The sequence below is a fragment of the Chaetodon auriga genome, chromosome 4, assembly GCF_051107435.1.
Source record: "Chaetodon auriga isolate fChaAug3 chromosome 4, fChaAug3.hap1, whole genome shotgun sequence".
NCBI lineage: Eukaryota > Metazoa > Chordata > Actinopteri > Chaetodontiformes > Chaetodontidae > Chaetodon > Chaetodon auriga.
The window spans coordinates 16875023-16895714 of record NC_135077.1 but is presented as its reverse complement, the minus strand read 5'-3'; the positions used below and the strand labels follow the sequence as shown (position 1 = coordinate 16895714).

The following is a 20692-nucleotide window of genomic DNA, read 5'->3' as shown; positions in this document are numbered from 1 at the left end:
AGTAACACAAAAAAGGATGGAAAAAAATGAAAATCTGGCAGATAACCATGTAATTAGTCTAACTCAGACTGCTGAAGCCTCATATTAACTTTATTTTTTTTGTCCCCATCACTTACATGGGAAGCATGTTAGGATGGGATCTCCTCAGGCCCAAGATGAACAGGAGGAACGACTGCAGCAAACCAACGTTTTAATGCTCATATGGTTACAAACAGACATACAAAATCATCTTATCTTTAGTGAATATATATTTTGTACACTCCCTACAGAGTAGTGGTTTTCATCCAGTTATAAGTTATAAAACATCACATCACTATGATAAAAAAAAAAAAAAAAAATCACATTATCCTATCAGGAAAGAGGTTGTAGCAGAAGGCCGGTGTTACAAAAAGAAAAAGATCAGCAGGTTATTAGAAATGGCAGCGGGAAAGTCAAGTGAATGGATATATCGCCATAAAGAAGTGTAGCGTCGGGCTACTATGATGCTGAATATGTTACATGGGTCGTCACTTCTCACAGTGACAGAGAGTTCAGGTATACATTCAAAAGTTTGGTTTTAAAAGAGCTTGAATTTCTAAAGATCAGACAGGGCTGGCAGTCTGTGTTCAGAGAGCCTCTCCTGCTGCAGCCAGCAGACAGGGAGTGTATGATATCGCAATCAGCCTTGATAACAAGCTTTATAATCGCTCGCTTTCATCTCACTGAACACGTCACTGGCTGAGATAAAAGATGTAGAGGACAGCTCCAATTATCATGGATGACTTTGTGTTCACCTTTGGCTCTTAACTTTCCATCACAAGCTCTGAGTGTGTGTGTGTGTGTTACGGGCTAAGTTTGACATAGGATGAAGGTATATAGCCCTCTTCTCCGCTGGCTTTAAGGACTCTCATCCATCCATCTCCTTTATCCTCCTCCATTACACTCAACAGCTCTCCCTCTGTAATGGAAATGGTGCCCTCACTGTTGCCTGCAGACAAGAACACACGAGTAAGACACGTATAAAAGAGTAAAATCTATTTATGAAGGAGCATATGATAGACACTTTACTGATCCCCTAAGGGAAATTGCATTGTCTCAACATCAATTCGCACATCACAAAACACACATAACTTACACTAAGCTGACCTGAGGTACGTAAGAAAGTTCCAAAGTACCTTCAAAGGTGTACAGAGCCGTGCACTGGCCAATAGGAGTTTCTATATCGTCAAACTCGTCTTCAAACTCAGTGTAGATGTTCTGGGACTGGTCAGCTGCTACGACACTGAAAATATACGCATCCAGGAAAAAACACATATAAATTCTTCAATGTACTCAACATGCTACACATGTTCACATATTGGGAAATACCTTTATCTACTTTCTTGTCAAGAGTTAGATGAGAAGATTGATACCACTCTCTAGGAATGTAACGCTACACAGAAGTCACGGTTCGACGCAAGTTTGGCAGACTCACGCACCAATCAGATTGCTGCGCTAACCTCAGAACATGCTGGCATACGGCTTAAAAGTTTCCATGCCAGCTCGGGCTTGTGTGAGTTGGTGTCGAATCGATCACCTCATTTACAAGCAAGCTTGTTTCCCAAAATGTCAAACTCCATCAAACCCTGGTCTTACCCATGTTGAGTGTTATTGTTGATGGCGTTAGAAGACTCCTCTCCTCCCACTGCCTCTGACAGCCACGTCTGTAATGAACCAGCAACAGATGTTAGGCTTACACAAATATTGTACTCTGATCTGTCATGCACACAGTATTAACATGCATGTGTGATAACCTCATATTTGGCGAGCTCCCCCCTGAGACGGCCGATGTTCTGGGCAGTTTCTGTGATCTGAGGCTCCAGACTGGAGGGGTCTCCCATCTGTGGATTCTGCTCGTACACACCCTTCATCTTCTCCAGTGCTTCACTGAGGTCAGACGGAGGGAGGGAAGTGTTAGTGTTAGGGAAATGCCAGCAGTCATTAAAGAAGGTGGTGGATGGGGTTGAGGTCAAGGCTCTGGGTGGACCAGTGAAGTTCTTCCACACCAAACTGGGAAAACTTTACAGAGCTGGCTTTGTGCAAAGGGGTACTGACATGTTAGCAGCACACTATTGTCCAAAATATCACTGTATGCAGCAGCATTAAAATTTCCCTGAACTGAAACTAAGCTCAAACCAGAGCCTAAAAAAGAGCCTCAGACCAGAAGTGCAGAAGCATGTGAACAACTCTGATCATGTAGTTTTCACTTGTCACCTCTGAGGCCAGCTAACACTTTGACATGGCTGTCATTTAAGGAACAATTTGACTCATTCAGTCTTGATCCTTTCAAAAAAGTATCTTGTCTGTTGCACACACACAAAAACAATACTATCGAGGATTTTGCAACAATCCTGAAACAGCTTCCACTGTGGAAAGAGTCTGTTTGTATCTGTGCTCTTCTATCACAGAGCTGATCACAGTGATCGGACTGCTTCCTCATGTCACCATCAATGCACCAACACGGTTCTGATGAAGCTGATTAGTTCAGTGTTGAACGCTTAATAAAAAATAATAAAGGATTTCTTCTACTTGTACTTCACTTGCTGCTGATTTAGTCATAGATATTCATCATATTAAGAGAAACACTTCAGGGGCTTTGAGGGATGTTTCTCACCTCTGCAGTTTCAAAGATTTCCAATTAATTCAGCCTGAAATAATTAACCAGAAGATATACTGATATTTAAAGGTGTACTACGCAGGAGTTTCAGCGCTGTATGCACCATTAGCTTCCACTCGTTAAGATCCTGACCTCAGCTTGGTGGTGTTATTGGCTGGGGGGCTTCACAATGAATTGCCCAAAGGTTGCAGCCCAGAAACTCAAGAACACAGCAAAATAAGAGGAAAATAAGAACATACAGAAAGAGGGCAGGGTCTTTTATATGAATCAATATATTGCTTTTTAGGGAGAGTCCTGCACAATTGTAGAGGTGCTTCAAAAGGCACAGCGGTGTTGTTGCAGTTTGATGGCTTTAAAGTAAATTTGAAAGCTTGAAACTGCCCGCCTCTGTCCTTCAACTCTCTCTGAACTAACTGGGTGTCCATGAATGAAAATCAAACAGATCAAAGCCAAATCCAGAAAGAACATCCTTTCGGATCAATTATGGCTAATCAGGTCAAATAAGGGGTACCAGCACATCTCTGCTGCCCCAGAGGATCACAGAGAACATCATGAGATGAAACTATTACTCAGTAGCATGTTGTGATAATAAACTTCTGAGAAGTGATGAAGTCTGTGTTTTCAGGCCTTGGAGATGCTTGTGATGCTGCTGGTGATGTCGTCACCTTTGGTCTTGTGCCTTCTGCAGATCTTTGGTGATTTCATCAATCTTCGCCTGCAGCCTCTTCTTCCTCTGCTCCGGAGGAAGGTGAGAGAAATCTTCTGCAGCAGGCGGCTACACACACACACACACACACACACACACACACACACACACACACACAGTACAAAAACGCACACAAACACAGTAAGCATCCCAAGCATCATGTACACAATAACCTATTCAGTGCTCACCACCAGATGTCACACCTCCTTGTCTCTATCTCCGTCCCGCTGCTAATTAGATTCTACACACAGACTGACAGCTAAATACTGGATGGTAGCCAAAGAGACCTCAAATAGAGAGCTACATAATTATCATGTTTCAAAAGAAACAAACCGCGTTCAAGGTATGATGGGAAAACAGAGACAGAGACAGTGAGGAGAATGACCGCCAACCTTATTACATCCCCAGAGAATACCTCTGAATTTCATCTGTGGAGTTTTGGGACTGGTGCATACTGTACGGAAAACCCATAGACAGAAAGGACAGGTAATAATCTTTCTCCTGTGATGCCATAAAAACTTACATTTTGTTTATAAAAAAAGATTTGAATGATAACGAATGCAAGATACAATTTAACATGCTTTAAAAAAAAAAATCAAACCGATTTAGATTCTCTGTGTTTTAGAGGAGTTCATCTTTGACTTTTGACCTGGTGAAAGAAACAAACTACAAAGTTAAAGAACTACATGAGATATTTACGACCACATCACCATAATAAGTGCAATGAATGAATTGAATTGTAGAAAGGAAATGTTGCTGCTGAATTTTGCTAAATGCATGTTTTAACTTACATTCCCCTCCACTGTAGTGGCGTGGTACCGAAAACCTCAAACTATTTGTATGGCTGGATGCCACTGGAAGTAATTATTTTTATAGACTTTTTAAAATATTTTTGTATTTTAGCCAAAGTGGCCCTTTAAGTTTATGCTACAAAGACATCAAGTACTAGACATGATGACATTGTGGAGTTGATTTCTAGTCTGGATGGTCGTGGCTTCGCTGTCAAATTAAATACACGTATAGACACTTTGCACATTTTCAAAATCAGAGTCTTACTGATGTTGTATGGCATCACAGAATAAAGACTTGGCTCTGTGGTGTTTAGCCTGTAGAGAAAGTTAATAATGTTCCCTGAACAGAACTGCAGAGCCCTGTGCCATGAGAAAATTGCATTTTGTAAATTAAAGAGCAACTGCACCCAGGTAAATAGGCTTGCACTTGACCACACCCAGCAGCGATTACAGGTGAGGTCACACGAAGCCTGGTCACACCTGCGTTTTAACTGTGAAATGTTGCAGCACCTCCGTTTAGTGGAATTGGTGCAATCAGTGGATTCGCTCATCATGGTGAAGTCTATTCAAAAGTTCAGCTTTGGTGAATTTTGACACACAAATTTGCAGCGCTGACCAATAGCCATCTTTCTTGATAGCAGTAACTTTAAAAGGTCAAAATTAACAAAGCCATCATAGCTTAATTGTTAGCTGTGTTGCTCCATCCACTTTTCTTCAACCTCCTCTGTCACAGTGTAAACTACTCCACAAAAGAGCAATGGTTTGCAGAAATAACGACACAGAGTCGATGGCACAAATATGTACTGAGGTAAAAGGTAATGGTATTAAAAGAGAGCAGGAGCAAGACTGTGCTAATTAGCTTACTAAATAGCTAGTTCATGCTAGTTAACGAACACAAGCTAGCTAGGTTGACTTTTTTTCCCTCTTCAACAAGTCTTTATTGAATGAAATGTACAATCCTGAGAACATTTTTGTTTTATCTAGAAAAATATGGACAAAACAGACAAAAGAGCTGTGACTGACTAGTGTCGGCATGTTCCCTGCTGGCTAATGTGCTAGCTGTTAACTCGGCAGAGTAGTTCACCAACTAGTCCTGCATCATGAGTAAAACTTTCTCAAAGACATGGATGAATTTCAGACCGTCGCTTTCTGGTGTGACCAGGCCTTTAAACCGTTTTACCCACAGAGGTCAGTGCAGCATGATCCAGAGTGGAGTTACTCCTTAAATAGTATATGAAAAGAGTCCAGCACCAGAATACTGTTATGTAAGCACCTTTAAAGTCTACCCCCTATGTAACCATAATTAGTGTTACCATGTGCTTTTCGGCATGTGATATCTAGACACAGAGAGAGGGACACTCAGTATGAGACAGGTGTGCAGCAAACACACCGCATGGGAAACACACTTTCACATTAACAAACGAAGGTCAAAGTATAACAGCCTATTTAAATGAACAGCATCAAAGAGACATAAACATGGTGGGGGGGTTTGCAGAACATGACAGCGGGGGAGGACAGGGATCGGACCCGAGCAGATGCTGTCACTCACCGAGTGCAGTTTGTGTAATATCTTTAAGGTGGAAATCCTGGGTTTGACTGAGCGATTGAACTCTCTCAGGCATAAAGAGAGAGGGGAGTGCTGCAGCTTGGAGAGGGGGAGAGGGAGGGGGTGGCTGCCGGGTGGGAACGGGGAAGGAGGAGAGAAAGATGGAGGGGCAAACTGAGGAGGGAGGGGGAGAAAAAGGTGGAGGAACAGGAGCAAGGGAGGAAGAAAATTACACTGGTAATGAGAGGAGAAGAAGAGAAGAAGAGAGGAGAGTGAGTCAAACAGATGCAGCCATTTCTGCAGTAAAGTGCATGAAGAGTTAAAGAGAGAGCGATGGGTGTTTGTTGGGGCAAGTCTGTGCAGCAGACAGGAATTAGAATTGGCCCCTGAGGGCAACAGGGTGGTGGGGTAAGACATGAGTGGAATGCCTGCCGAGTTTTATGTGCGTGTTAGTTTTAAAGCATTGTTTTACCATCACATGAGCGTCATTTTGCACTTCTTCAGTGGTCAACAAGAACAAGATAAGAAGAGATTTGACAGATTGACAGATGATTTATCACTTGTTCAAAAAGCTGTCTTGAAATGTATTTTCAACAAGATGTCAAAACGTGCAGAAGTACAGGTTTATCAGCAGTAAGCTGTAACAGGATGCCTTTCCTTAGAAATGACATGTTAATATCTGAAATGAAAATGTCAGATATGTCTAGTTAAGGTCAAGAAATCCTACCAACAAAGTGAGATAAATCTTATTCCTCTGAGGCGGAGACAAAAAATATCAAAATACATCATGTTGCTGTTGTTTCTGTCTTGCAATGAACCTGGACATCACGTTCATGTTCAAGTGAAAATAGTCCCCACAGTTTGGGTCTTTTCATGGGATTTGCTGACAATAAGAAAAATATATAATGAGACCAGCCTTGCTCTTTAAGAAACCATCACATTCTGCTGCTTTAATTATCACAATATAAATCTAACACTTAAGAGTTTCCTATACCAATACATGATACACAGTAAAATAATGCACATTTTAAAAAGACACAATCTAAATTTGTTTGGGCAAAAATAGATTAACTAAATGAAATATAGTTGATCTGACCAACAGAAAACATGGCAGTTTATAAGGGCGCTGTGATGGAAATTTGCCATTCAAAGCCACAGAGCAGTACTGGTGGTGGTGCCACATCCTGATATCATATAAATATATGAAGAATAAAGTCACCTGCTGACTGCAAAACTTACCCTACAACTATGATGTTTTGACATTAAATCTTAATAATATTCAGCATGTGACCAAGAAGGTCTTCACTCAAATATCACTAATGAAGACATACTGCTGAAATGTTGCAGCTCTGTACAAAATAAGACTTTTTGGGGAGCATGTACTAAGTGTGTTGACTTAAAAAGCATTAAATGAACTTGCATCATGCAAACAAATGTAAATTGGAGTGAGATCATAAATTCTTTGCAAACCATTTGAATCAGATTTCTTAATTCACATCAATCATTTTATCTGTGGCTTTAGAGTGAATTAAATTTCATAATTAGTATTTGTTTTAGGCTTCAAATTAGAACAGTGAAGCACTCTCTGATCACGACTCAATTATATGGGTGCTTATTATGTTTCCAAGTCTCTACTTATGTTGCCTTTATTTCAAAATAAGAGCACACAGTCTTTCAAGAAAGACCACCAAATCAACCCTGTCCACTGCATCTAAAGAACCAAGATATATTATTATAGATTAGAAATGGCAGATTATTTTATCTTGATAACAAGTTGTTAGTCTGGATTAGTGGAGCCACATGTGAAGAACAGGACAGAGAGGAATTTCAGGTTGTCAATAGCAGAAGCAGGCGAGGCAGAGAGGGGAGAGGCATCCTGTCCTCTAAGAGCAGAACATCTAATGTGTGCAAATTCACCTTGTGCTTCTTGCTGAAAGGCCAGAGCTTGGCGCGCACTTTAGGTGGGTTGAGGCTAGAGTCAGAGGTTGCTGGTTTGATTCCTTGGCTGTAGTCTTCAAACTCCAGATCTGCCGGTCGCTCAAAACCAGACTTGTGCTGCTCTATGAACAGTATTGAGTCCTGCAGGGAGACAAACAGACACAGATATTTGTTTTTTAACATAAACATATAATTGCAAAAGAGATGTACTGAGCAGAAAATTTTACAACTACAAGAAAATGTATACCTATATATCAAATATTATCATAGAGATAAATCAATACCCCTCAGACACAGCATCAATAATAGGTTCATATCACAGGAGTGTTGTAATGGATTGCTTAAGTAAAACTAATGAACTTGGTAATCAGCATACTTCATGACACTGTATAGCAATCTGTTATCATCACGTGTAATGCTGGCTTTTCACATTTTGAAAATGTTTACTTTACATTTTAATGGCTTCAGTAAGTGAGTGTATGTCATATATATTCATCCTTTTTCCATGTATTGAGAGAACATACTCTACACAACCGGAAAAAATGTGCATTATATGCACACATAAGGTCTAACATTTACCAAGACCAGAAGGCAATGATGAAATGTTAGCTCTATAAAAATCGAACTAGAGGTGAACCAGTTTGTACTTTTCAAATTCAGAAAATTTTAAAAGCCTTTTTTGTTTGTACTTGAAGTAACCCTGTGGAGCTCTTTTCCTATGGAAGGGTCCCTGTTGTGTTTATTTTGTGCAGGCACTCAAGGACATTTGGATTCACTGTCCTGTTCACTGTCTCCAGTACTTTCACACAGCTCCACTGATCAACAGGTGGTGATAACACGTCAAGAAATGTGTCAGCAAAGACAGGGAAGAAGACGACTGCAAGTAGGTGAACACGAACATACTTCAAATATTGGCTTTGCAAACATTAAAATGCATCTAGGTGAACAAAACGGAAAGTGAGCCTAACTTATGTTTGTTGACAGGAAAACTCAACAGGGCACCTTTAAAATGTAAGAGGTCAGGTCAGGAATAGTTTGACATTCTGGGAAATGTTCTTGTTTGACTTCCTGTTGAGAATTAGATGTGAAGATTGATACCACTCTTGAATTAAGCTACAGCCAGTCGGTGACTGACTTAGTTTAGCATTAAGACTAAAAACAGGGGGAAACAGCTAGCCTGGCTCTGCCAAGAGGAAACAAAATCAGGGTTTATGTGCGACTATTTCTTGTCCGGGTGCAGTGACTTTTCAGCCTTCACTGTTCACCCTGCTTGTTGCCTCACAGTGTACAAATCATACAAAGAAGCAACATTTACCTGTTTCTCATCAATTTTCCGTCCTGCTGCAGAGATTCCCTCTAGACACTTGGAGATGATGGGCACCACCTTCTTCTCGATGTCTGAAAACTGGCAGTAGCCCTCCGCCAACCGCCGAATCCTCCGCTCATCCATGTCCTGCATTTTCTGTTCGGTGCACACGCACACAACTGCAAGCTCATATCATATTCACACAGTCTGTGTTGATACGTCGCACATTCAAATGCATATGAAAACAGAGGAGAAGAAGTACGTTCTGAGAGCCTATACAGGGTCTTTCTGGTTTTACGTCACTTAAGCAGGTGTATGCAGTTGTACTGCATCGTGCGTGTGTGTGTTTACGTGTGCCTTCTCTCACATTGAAGATCTGCGGTATCTCTGTGTAGTAGAAGTAGTTCTGTTCCTTGTTGTATTTCTGGAGCTGTGCCGCGTAGTCGTTCCTGCACTCCTCCGCTGTGTGTGTGCGGGCATGGGCATGCTGCTTGGCCTTCAGAGCAAACGACAGGTGGAACGACAGAAGAGGAAGGGAGGGGAAGATGAAAGGAGCGCAGGAAGGGGGAGCAGTGAAGAGATGCAAAACAAAATGCAAAGTGGGAGAAATGCAGGGACAGATGCAGGGAGGAAGTGGAGGGAGGGATGGGAGGCAAAAGCAGCCACAGAGGGAGACACACAAGGGCAGTTCAAGGATTTTGCCTGAGAACATCTTAAAAACCAGAGGTGAAAAAACCCTGTGCTCAGTTGCAGTTTTTGATGATAACTTGTGTGTGTGTTTACTTTCTCGACATCGAGTCTGGTGGCATTGAGGTCGTTCTCTGTTTTGTCTGCTTGTTGTGTGGCTTTTTCAGCCTCCGCCCACTCCTTGGCGAAACGCTTCTTAGTCTGCAGGGCATGCACACACACACACACACACACACACACACTTTAATGCACTTTAATGAACACAGCTTTAGAAGCATTAACAATGTTAGAGTCACAGATTTCAGTCCGACTGGAGGTACTGAAAATTCAAGAGGACTGTCAACCAAATAATAACATCAAACACTACATTTATCCACTCATTTACACTTGGAGGTATCTAGTAATGCAGGCAGATTTATTCTAATGTCACCTGGCTTTGAAGTGTCTGTCTCAGAGATTTCTTCAGCCAGCCACAGAAAAATGGAGGTGAGTGGAATTTGGTTTGTGGTGCTGAAAGCGTTCAACAATTACAAGACCATCTTATAAGTTGTGATCAATGACTTTATTACTGGTTCATAAATCATACTGAAATCTCTCTGGCTGGTGTTCATCATCCTCCAGCAGTTTTGTTCAGGTAGAACACTTCACTGGACTGTCTGACCTCTGACCTTTCACAAAGGCGCTGCAGAGTATCTGGGCGAAAACCCATTTAGTAACAACTTATTGAAAAACCCTTTATTGTGAACTTTTATAATCGCAGATGATTTACTAACTTTTGCTGATCGAAAGCCCATGACTTTAAATATTTGTCACAGCATTAATGGCTTACTGGAGAGTGAGACACACCACACTTCATTATTGATTGTATTAATGGCTCACAGGCCAGAGACTGTTTAAAAACCTGGCAACCCAAAAGTTGCTCCAATTAATTGCTTATAATTGATTTGAAAAACAGCAATAAAGTCAGTCACATGCCCTATTAGAAAGTGGTGTCCTATCTTTATGAAAACTCAATAAAACCTATAGTGAGTAAAAAAAAAGAAAGTGGTACCACAATTTGAAATATTCAGCAGTAACATCTGTTTCCAGTGTCCCTGCATTGCTGTGGATTATCCACAGACCTCACTGTGAACAGTTCTCACTGGAACTATTTTCTACCACAGAAAGAAAGAAAAGATATTGCTGTTCAATTTTTTTTTTTTAGCAGCACAAACAAAATTCCATCCAAATCTCAGACATTTCTAAACCTGAGGATTTTCTTGGAAAGAACCATATAAATTGTTATGACCTATAGGTAAAATAAAGTTTAAAATTACTCTAATTAATTCAAAACACTGAAATGAAATTGAAGTCTAAGAGCTTGTAGGGGTGTTTTCCCCCTATAATTAGTGCTAAATGAATCAGCTCTTTCCAGGAAACAGGAAATTGTTGGGGTAAAAAAGGAAATGCTGAAAAGCTTTACCACAAAAACTATCTGCATGACAAGATACCTCTTAAATCTAGGTGAACACATCCTTCAAATAACAAGAGTGTGATCCAAATTAGATACAAGCAACGACAGCACGTGACTCACGCTTTCTAGGTGTTTAAAGCTGCTCTCTAGAGTCTGCTGGGCCTTCTTGGCATCAGACAGGTGCTGAGGAAGGAAGAGGTGTGAGATGACACAGTGCACCACGACAATCTGCCAAACTTCCTTGTTCCTTCTTGCCTCCCTCCCTTCCTCCCTCCCTTCCTCCCTCCCTCACTGTTTTGCGCTCCTGCTTCAGATCCTGAAGGTACTTGGTGAGCTCCACACAGATGCTGGTCATCATGTTTTCTGCGATGAGCTCCCGCTGGCCGGCGTAATCGTTCAGCTCGTTCAGGATCTCCTGCAATGACCCGTGATTGCTGAATCTGCAGCGGAGAGGACAGAGTTAGGAAGATCACCACAGCTGGAGAAACCGACATTTAATTGGCCATTTGCTAAACCCCTCCCCTTAACAGAAACTATCATAGCTTAGCAGCTGTAACTAGGAAGGGCACTCCTGACAAGCGTTTGCAGAATGGTGTAATTTAGTCTTTCAAAAGCCATAAACACAAACTTGAAAGGAACGGATTAAGCTGTATGTCTATCTGCATAAGTTGCTAACATTAGCATGCCCGGCTAACTGGTTTACTAACTGCAGTAGTATGCTAGTGTTATTTTCTATTTAACTAACTCCCAAGTGAGGTTGGAGGTTTCTTTGGAAAAATACTTTTTCAAGACTGTAACATCCACCCTGTGGGAGCAAAGATGCAGCTATGTCAGAGTTTTGAGCAACTGTCCTGGTTTTATTTTGGTTTGGGGAAGTTTACACCCAAGAAACTGCAGCCAAACTTGCATACAGTAGAGCTTCATTTCCCAAATGTATCAGTTATTCCTCATTCTCAGTGCTTCTCTGTTGTATAAATGAAGCATACGCTTTGAAAATAAGAACCCTGGAGCATAAATTGAGCTGCGACGGAATAGTTTCCGCTACAAACAATGCAATGCACTAGCTACTATTGTCGCCTCAGCCGTCAAAATCCACAGTCGTCGGATAGAAATGAGAAGCTTGCTTTTGTTTACGTCTCTGTGAAATAGAAGACCTATTGTTACAAAATTTACTGTCAATTTTCAGCAGTAAATCTGCCACCGTTACTTTATATGTGCTGTGCAAGAATGGAAAGCTGACAGGCTTACAGCAACTGCAACTAAAGGAGTTTAGCGAAACGTCAATTATGATTTTTAAATGCAAAATAAGAGAGGCGAGGGAAACATAAAGGAAACAGGGTGTTTTATTGTTCTCACTTGCATTCTTGCTCTTCTTTGCTCCCTCGTTTGGCATATTTCTTTGTTAGACTCCTGTTAGTGAACAAGATGCAGTGTGACTCTCCATTACACACACATACATGAACACACAAAAGGCACAAATGCATTCACATAAATATAAACGAACAATCAGAAACAAGCTGAGAAAAACCGAAGGCACACCTGAGTTGCTTGGCGTAGTTCTGCTCTATCTCCGTCCGCTCCTTCACAAACTTTATGTAACGCTCCAGCAGGTCGAGGCCTGACTGTGTGTGCTTGTCGATGTGATCATACTGGTCCTAAGATGAGGAACAGCATAGAGCAACACATGATGCCATACATGCATACACACACGAACACTGGAGGCGTCTGTTGAGAAACAGCAAACCTCGACCACACGGCTGCCACGGTGCAGCCTGAAGGGTTAGTTACACATTGGTCATTGTTTCGGCTCTCTGCTCCAGCATGTTGGATTTGAAATGAAACAATGACTGTGAAGTTTAAGTTGAGGGTGGTTACCAGTGCGGGACTTGCACTGATTTTTATGCACAATTCAATTTTAAGACAATGCAACGGGACATCGGCCATAAACATGGACACAATGAGACCAAGGGGATTTCAAGGTCAAACTGTGTAACATTATGGACTCTCCAGGTCCGTCACATGACCTCATGTGTTTCGTCGACTGAAGACCGGACTGAAAGTGAAAGCCTCTGAAACAAGAAGTGAAGCTATCTGCAGAACAAGCCTGACAGAGATTCACAGGGGAACTTGTGTACTGACGGCACTTGTGGGTGCTTTATATGTACTGTCATTTCCTGTACTTGCATTCTGAGCCAAACTGCTCTTATGTAGTTTCTACTTTATTCCAACCTCTGTTCTATACACTTCATAATTATTTATTTTCTTTACGTTTCTCTATTTGCTTGTACCAGTTCTGTCCTTGTGCTGTTGTAACCTGAATAGCTGCTTTGGTGGATCAATAAAGGATCATCTTTCACAGCTTTCAACCTAGAGCTGAAATGCTTCAATGAGACAGAAAATTATGACTGTTGTGATGAATCATTGAAATTCTTCTTCAAAAATGCCAAATGTTGTCAAGTTCTGTAGCTTCTCAAGTGTGTTTGTGGCTTGTTTTTGTCTTATGTGAGACTGAACTGAATATTTGAGGCTTTGGACTGTTTGTCAAACTTAGACAAACTTAGCATTTTGAAGACATCACCCTGGGGTCTTTGGGGTTTTTAACACCAAATATTAAATATTTTAATGTGTCCTACATGTTGTATAAAAAGGGCCACAGACTGTTTTTAACTGCAGCTCTTAAACTTTCCTTTTTCTTTAATGCTTCTTTTGTACTATAAGTTAGTTTGCTGAAATTTCTGTTTTTATGTAACTCTTTAACTTTTTGTAAACATTTGTCAATAAAAGACGCACCGATGTCTCAGCCTCCACCTTATCTGATTTTCCTTCATTGTGTTAACGACTAAGTGAGTGTTAGAGTCCGTAGCAAACTGTTGTGATAAAGACGGCTGATTAAATATTTTCGATAAAACACAGAGATATAGAGATACATGCAGTGTAGGGCTGTAACGAATGATGATTTTCAATACTGATTAATAGGCTGCGTCTTTTCTGTCTATAAAACATCAGAAAAGTTAATAAATGACCAATACCCTAAGGCTCAAACAGGTTCAATTCAGTATCACATCAGAGCAAGAGCAAATCCTAAGATTTGAGAGGCTGAATTTGCTGATAATTAGCATTTTTGCTGGTGGTCACTCATAGTGATAAATCTACAGAGAATTATCACCTGAATCTGCTGCTCTTCTCAGCTTTATTGAGTTTTTTTAGAGGGTTTTGTCTCATCATTTAGTGTCCAACTCACAGCTTCAACTTAAAAGGTGTGGACACAGTCAGTCAATATTGTGTTCACAACTTGTTTTGGCTGCCCTTAACTGGCCATAAGAAATGAACTGGTGACAAATTGACTATCCAACTATTCTTTTCAGCTTGACTACGATAGTTCTATTGATTACAGCCCCACCCTGACATCCAGGCTCTGACCCAAGGACTGTGAAAAAGTGCACAAATGTCCAGAAATATTGAATATTTTAGTTTGACATTAGCACACACTGAGAACAGCCCTGTTTAATGATTACTTTTATTCGTGATTAGTTTAACAACTCTTTTCTTCTTAGATTAAACCATTGTGTTGTCTTGAGAACGTCACTAAAAAATGCCCATCAAGTTCCCAGAGCATATGGTGACGCCGTAAAATGTTCTGATTTGCCCGACAAACAAACCAAAACCCAGAGATTTTCAATTACCCATCATAGATGAGTGAGTAGCTGGAGCTGAAACCAGTGATTGTTTGCTATTTTTGCTTAAAAATGTACTTATAGGATTAACTCATTATCAAAGCAGTTGTTGATTAATGTTCTGTCCATCGACTAAATGCTTCAGCTGTAATTGGATTGCTTACATTTGCATCATATTTCATCAGACTGGATCTGCCACAAATGGGAACTGAAAGCCTAAGAATAACCCTCCACTCACACTCACACACACACACACACACACACACACATACAGTATCCTCCCCTCTTTCAATTTCATACACACACACAAAAACTACAAAGGTGAAGAAAATAAAAGCAAACCCTCCTTTCAGCATTCCTCTCTCTTTCTCTTTACACACATCCTTGCATTCAAAACACACACACACACACACACTCTGAAACCTGTTGGACAGGTAACATTTGTTCTCTCTTCCCCCACTAGCTTATGGTGTCAGGACCTACAGTAATGGTCTCGCTGAAGACGAATGTCACTGCAAGACTGAATGGTGTCATTACATGAACATGAGAATCGGGACACACAAAGCAACAGGGCGGTGCTGTTGTTGTGTCTCTTGTGAAATACAAAGAAAGGCTCCACCTTTTGGTTATTTCTGTGTGTGTGTGTGTGTGTGTGTGTGTGTGTGTGGACAGACTGCAGGGTCGTTGGGAGCCAGAGACATAGATTTTGAGTCCTCAGAGGAGGGGGAGCTAAATGGAGATCATACAGTAACACAGTTAGCAATGTCCTGGATACGAGAGGGCTGGGAGGAGGCAGGGAAGGAGGAAGGAACAGGATTAGAAAACAGAATTGGACGATGGAGTGAAAGAAACTTTGTTCCTGTTAAAACCTGCACCAGAAAGGAGAACGATAAAAAAACTTAAATATATTCCTGCGTATATTTGATACTTCTGTTGCTACACCGCACAACTTTTGTCTCATACATCTGCATGTTTATGAGAGAGGAAGAAATACTGATAGTGAGGCAGAGAGGGTTCAGGAATGAGATAATCATTAGCTCAGTGTGAACCTCCGCCCTGTGACTGACGGTCCCAGGGGCCTCTCCAAACCCTGGAACCAGTCGGACTAGTCCCACCCCTGCTGGGACAAAACACAGAAGCATGTGTGCTTCCTGATTCAGGCTGATCTGAAGTCAGATTCTAGCTCACCTCAATTATAACCAAAGCTAGAAAACAGCAGGATTGAGTTGCATGAGCTATGTGTGCATCCATCTCTAAGTTTGTGTGAAGCTCTTAGTGACTATTTGATAGTTTAAATCATTAAAACTTAAATGTCTTAGCCAGTAAAGAATTTAGTAATGTTTAAATTGGTTTGCTTGGAAACATCTGAATTCTCTGATTCCAGTCTCTTAAATGTGTATATTTTCTGTTGGGTTTTTTCCCCCCACACTCCTCAATGATAGTAAATTGAATAGAATTGGTTGTGAACAAAACAAGACATTTGAGGATGTCATCTTGAGCTTTGGGATACACTAATGGATATTTTTCACAATTTTCTGATATTTTATCGACCAACATGGAGAAAATAAATGACAGATGTTGGTTGCAGCCCTACTTTGTTTTATTGACACATTTATAGATAGAGAAATACATGTTTTAAAATAGAATAAATCTGCTAATCATTCATCAAAATGTTTATGGAATTATTTTGTAATTTATGTTATTATATTTTATATTTTATTTATGTTGTGTCATCTTATGAAACTTAATTTAAATTGTTCCCAGTTCACCTCATTATTAAATACCAGTTTATCAAATACCGTGTCAAACGCGTTGACCATATTCCATATTACCTCTTTTACTTTTCACTCTAAACACATCACATATTAGCAAGCTAACATTAGCTTTGTCAGTTAGCTATGAAACAGCCGGCGATGCATTATTTAGTAACAACAAATGCTATGAATCTCCACTTGGAAAAACATGTGCAATGGGCTGAGCTGGGTTGTACCAGCTATTCATCAAACTAAGTTCATGTACAAAGCTCTTAGTGACTACAGGCTTGTTTCAAACAGGTTAACTAAACCTGGGCTGTGCCATTAAAACTTAAGAGATGTCTTGGCTAGAAAGCTTGACTTAAGCTAACCTATTAGCTAGGTCATTTTAGCAAAACCTTGTTGTGTAACTTTCTGTAACTTGGAGTATTTTGTGTTATTTTTTGTGAAATGTAATTTAATATAAAAACAATCTAAAATCTTATCAAATTACATCATTGTTAAAGAGCGTTTTGAAGTCTCAGGTCAGATGTGTGGACTATATTCCATTTATTTATTTCACGCTCTAAACTGGTCAAATATTAGCATGCTAATATTGGCTTTGCCAGTTGGTTAGATATACAACACCTTTACCTGGCAGTTAGTGGGTAAATTTTACAAAAAACTCTTAATAACTCTTACGATGTGTTTGGATTATTCGGGCTGCTCCTGGGTAACATCATATTTAATAACAGCTAGCAGCTTTAGCCTCCTAACCTCACCTGAGCGGTAGGTGGGTCAGTCATTATAAAGTTGCAGCCAAACAGAGCTCAAACCCACCAAACTGGACATCCCAAAGTTTCCATGTTGGGCAGAAATTGGGGCCAATGTGTCTAAACTGATACACAAGATATCGAGAATATTTTCAATGGGTATGGTGCAGCCATTAAAACTATGAGGTTTAAGGCTACAAAGGAGCATGATGTGAGGTTAAATGAGAAACTCACTCAACTGAGACAAATAGAAGGTGGATTTGAGGTGGAACTAGGAAACGTTTGACATTTCTGCTTGGAAAATCACTTGCAGATTAATCATTGTCAAAAGATTTTGTCATATAGCTGAAACAATCAAATGATGAATTGATTAGGAAAAGGACAGATGACTAACCAACTATTTTGATAATCTCAGTCATTTATCAAGCCAAAACTGGTTCCAGCTTCTCAAATGTGGGTATTTCCTGCTTATCTGTGTCAAATGTCAGTAAACTGATTCATGTTTTGGATTGTTGCTCAGATAAAACAAGCAATATGGCAAAACAGAGAGGTTTTTGGAGGTTGTTTCCTCTATTGTCTCGCATTCATTAACCAAACAATCAGTTGATTAATCAACCAGGAGACTAATCGCTGATGAAAATAAATGTTAGTTACAGTACTAGTACAGATTTATTTTTGATATAATCGAGTTTCACCTCTGGCAATGAAAGGTTTCGTTTTTCCCACAACTAATTCTGATGAAGCCGCCGTTTATCAGATCAAACACACCCCAAGCAGCAGCTGCTGAATGATTCTGAATTTCAACACTTTCTCAACAAACACAGCACTAAACACAACAGCCTCACCCAGTCTGTGTTCAACTGTGGAATAATCTCAGAGGCACGCACTCAGACTTTGACCACAATCACGGGAGGATTTGGGGAAATAAGTCAAATTCGCTCTTCATTGCCAGCCATCAAACCAAATATCATAAGCAGCTCAAGTCTGGAGATTTTGAGCCAAAACACCTACTGCGCACATTCAAGTCATCCTCCTCCATCTGATCACTGTAGAGCTGAGATGACTGGCCTGTTAGTGATTAGAGGATCATTATAAAATTCATCCAAGAATCGTTTTGACAACCTATCATTTAACACGCAAAAATGTCAAACTTTCTCTTGTTTCAGCCTCTCACATGTGAGGATTTCCTGCCTTTATGTGTCGTATGAGGTAGCAAACAGGATGTCTTTAGTTTTTGGACTGCTGGTGGGAGAAAACAAGAAACAAGAGACATAATCTTGTCTAATTTCGCAGTTTATTAACTACTTTCTTACATTTTGTAGACCTGGTCCTGTTCTTTTACTTTAATGAGGGTACCGGCATAGTGTGTGTGTGAGCAATGAGGAGGTGATCTGGCCTGATGACTGTCACTGGGATTCACAGCTGAGACACTGACCAGATGCGGTCACAAGGCACACATATCAGCCTTCAGAAGAGGACCTGCCATACACCTCCACACTTCCTGAGAAGCTTTTTCACAAACAAAGCTCAGGTTCAAGCATGCATGGAGGAGGAATGAGGAAGGAAAAGATGGTGGAGTGCACCTTTGGTCTACAGTAGATAAAGTAGCCAGAAAACCTATAAACCTCCCTTCTTCGCCCTCTGCTTATGATAAGGTATGCAGCAGGAGTTGCGAAATCCTCTGGCTGAAGGCTCCGCAGAAAGACTTCTGCTGTTGTTTCAAGATTACTTAACTCGGGCCCACCGTGGAAAAACAACAGTCCCGTGTACATACTGTGCCGAGGAAAACAATGAGCAGGACAGGCTGCTCTTTAGGGATGTTGAAGGTATTTCTGTCTGTAATGTCTTCTCCCAGAGGACTCACTTCTCCTGCGTCAGCTGTCAAACTTACCCAAAGATCTGTTCCCCAGTCCATGTCTGCAAAGGCTCAGCAGGAGGAATCCTCTCTGTCGTTTTCCAGCAAAGAAAGAAGCAGCCAGGTGGAGGAGGAGGAGGACAAAAAGCGAGAAACTCCTCTCGTTAAGGATTCCACAAAACTTTGGAGTCTCGAAAGCGGAGATGGCGGAGGAAATGTGCGGAGGAAGTGTACGCCTTCTCCTTGGCACGGACGCGGCTGTCCTGTTTCTTCCAGCCAGCGAGAGAGAAAATATGTTCAGGCGCTTTTTCCTGAAACAAGTTGGAGTTCCAGAGAGAGAGAAGGGGGAGGAACCGGGTGGGAAAACCCACCAGCGGCGTCTCTGTTTGTTTTATCTTAAAGAAGCAGCTTGAGGTTGTTTTCATCGTAAGCGCTCCTGCAAACCGGAACCTTTAAATAAACACGCATATTCTGTGCCAGCAAACACGAACACGCTTCGGCTTCAATACTGAAAGTGAACGAAAATGCATCATTAACAGTATTGGACAAATGCTGAGTAAATCATGGGCCTTGATCCCCTGATGTGTGCGCTCTGCGCGGCTTTTTATTCATTCATGTCCCCCACAGGATGAATCCCAACAGTGGTGGAAAGTAACTTAAGTTCATTTACTGTTACAGCTGTGACAGTTTTGATGAATTTCACTATTTATTATCCATACTGGAAACGGTATCTTTATAAACTGTACATATTGTGCATATGCATAGACTTTGCAACAGTATTTGTGTGCAATACAACATATGACATTGGTAGTTTTCTTATTAGAATATTGGCAATAGTATTTTTATGGCATTTTGTATTTTTATAATCTGTACATAATGTACATAGTTGATTTTCTATTCAATATCCTTTATACCCTTTTTATCTTGACCCTTCCGTGGCACTGCTTTTTGTAATACTTGCTGGATGTAACGACTTTATTTCCCCAGTGTGGGATCAATAAAGTCCTATCTTATCTTAACTTATCTTATCTCAATTTACTCCAGAAGAAAAGATAATGCATATTTTACTCCAGTCGAAGACAACAGAAAACAAACTGAAACTGCTGAGCGATAAAATGCCAGATGCAAAGTGGTACCAGGATCCAAAGTGTCACTCTGCCCACTGTGCTCACATTATGAAGAATAACTAAGTACAATCAAATGAACAGTGAGTGATATTATATATATAGTTTTTTTTAGATTATTTTTTCACCTTCTTCTCACTAGAAACATCAAATCAAGCATTATGTTGGGCCTGTTCCAGTACCTTCTTCATCCAGCACTGCATCACTCCATGTTTGGCCTCCTCCTTGCATGAGTGAGATGACATCAGCCTACCTGTTTGACCACACCTGTCTGCCCCATAAAGGCAGCACAAGGGCGACACCATGTGTTCAGTTAGCATCCATCCTGTTTGTTATTAGCCTGAACACCAGAGAAGTGTTTGGCTCAAACGGTCTTCTTAAAGTTTTAAAAGGTCAAATTTTTCACTTCTCCTGCAAAATATTTCAATCTACTCAATGGATTTGAACCTAGTGTGTGCAGACATTCATAGT

The 20692-nt window shown here is 40.6% G+C and overlaps 1 protein-coding gene across 2 annotated transcripts; it reads right to left on the bottom strand.

Annotated features, from left to right (window-relative positions):
- Positions 1–16: 16 nt before the first annotated feature.
- trip10b (thyroid hormone receptor interactor 10b) lies at positions 17–19364 on the bottom strand. Of its 2 annotated transcripts, XM_076729162.1 has the most exons (15): positions 19134–19364; positions 12602–12717; positions 12419–12472; positions 11355–11502; positions 11183–11245; positions 9706–9810; positions 9290–9418; positions 8932–9078; positions 7596–7757; positions 5446–5469; positions 3301–3410; positions 1773–1905; positions 1615–1682; positions 1155–1261; positions 17–967 (listed from the first exon to the last, which is right to left on the bottom strand). In XM_076729162.1, exons 1-15 carry the CDS (start codon positions 19155–19157, stop codon positions 822–824), a joined length of 1536 nt encoding a protein of 511 aa, XP_076585277.1. In that variant the 5' UTR covers positions 19158–19364; the 3' UTR covers positions 17–821. The 2 variants fall into 2 exon arrangements, with proteins under 2 accessions (XP_076585277.1, XP_076585278.1); XM_076729163.1 differs by lacking the exon at positions 5446–5469.
- Positions 19365–20692: the final 1328 nt, after the last annotated feature.

What these genes read in the sequence shown, in the direction of transcription:
- trip10b (XM_076729162.1), bottom strand. Translation starts at nt 19,157, where the DNA reads ATGGACTGGGGAACAGATCTTTGG. An exon ending in AAAGAAGAGCAAGAATGCAA is followed by an intron (nt 11,503 to 12,418) that starts GTGAGAACAATA and finishes TCTCCGCTGCAG; the next exon opens with ATTCAGCAATCACGGGTCAT. An exon ending in GCTTTAAACACCTAGAAAGC is followed by an intron (nt 9,811 to 11,182) that starts GTGAGTCACGTG and finishes CATGCCCTGCAG; the next exon opens with ACTAAGAAGCGTTTCGCCAA.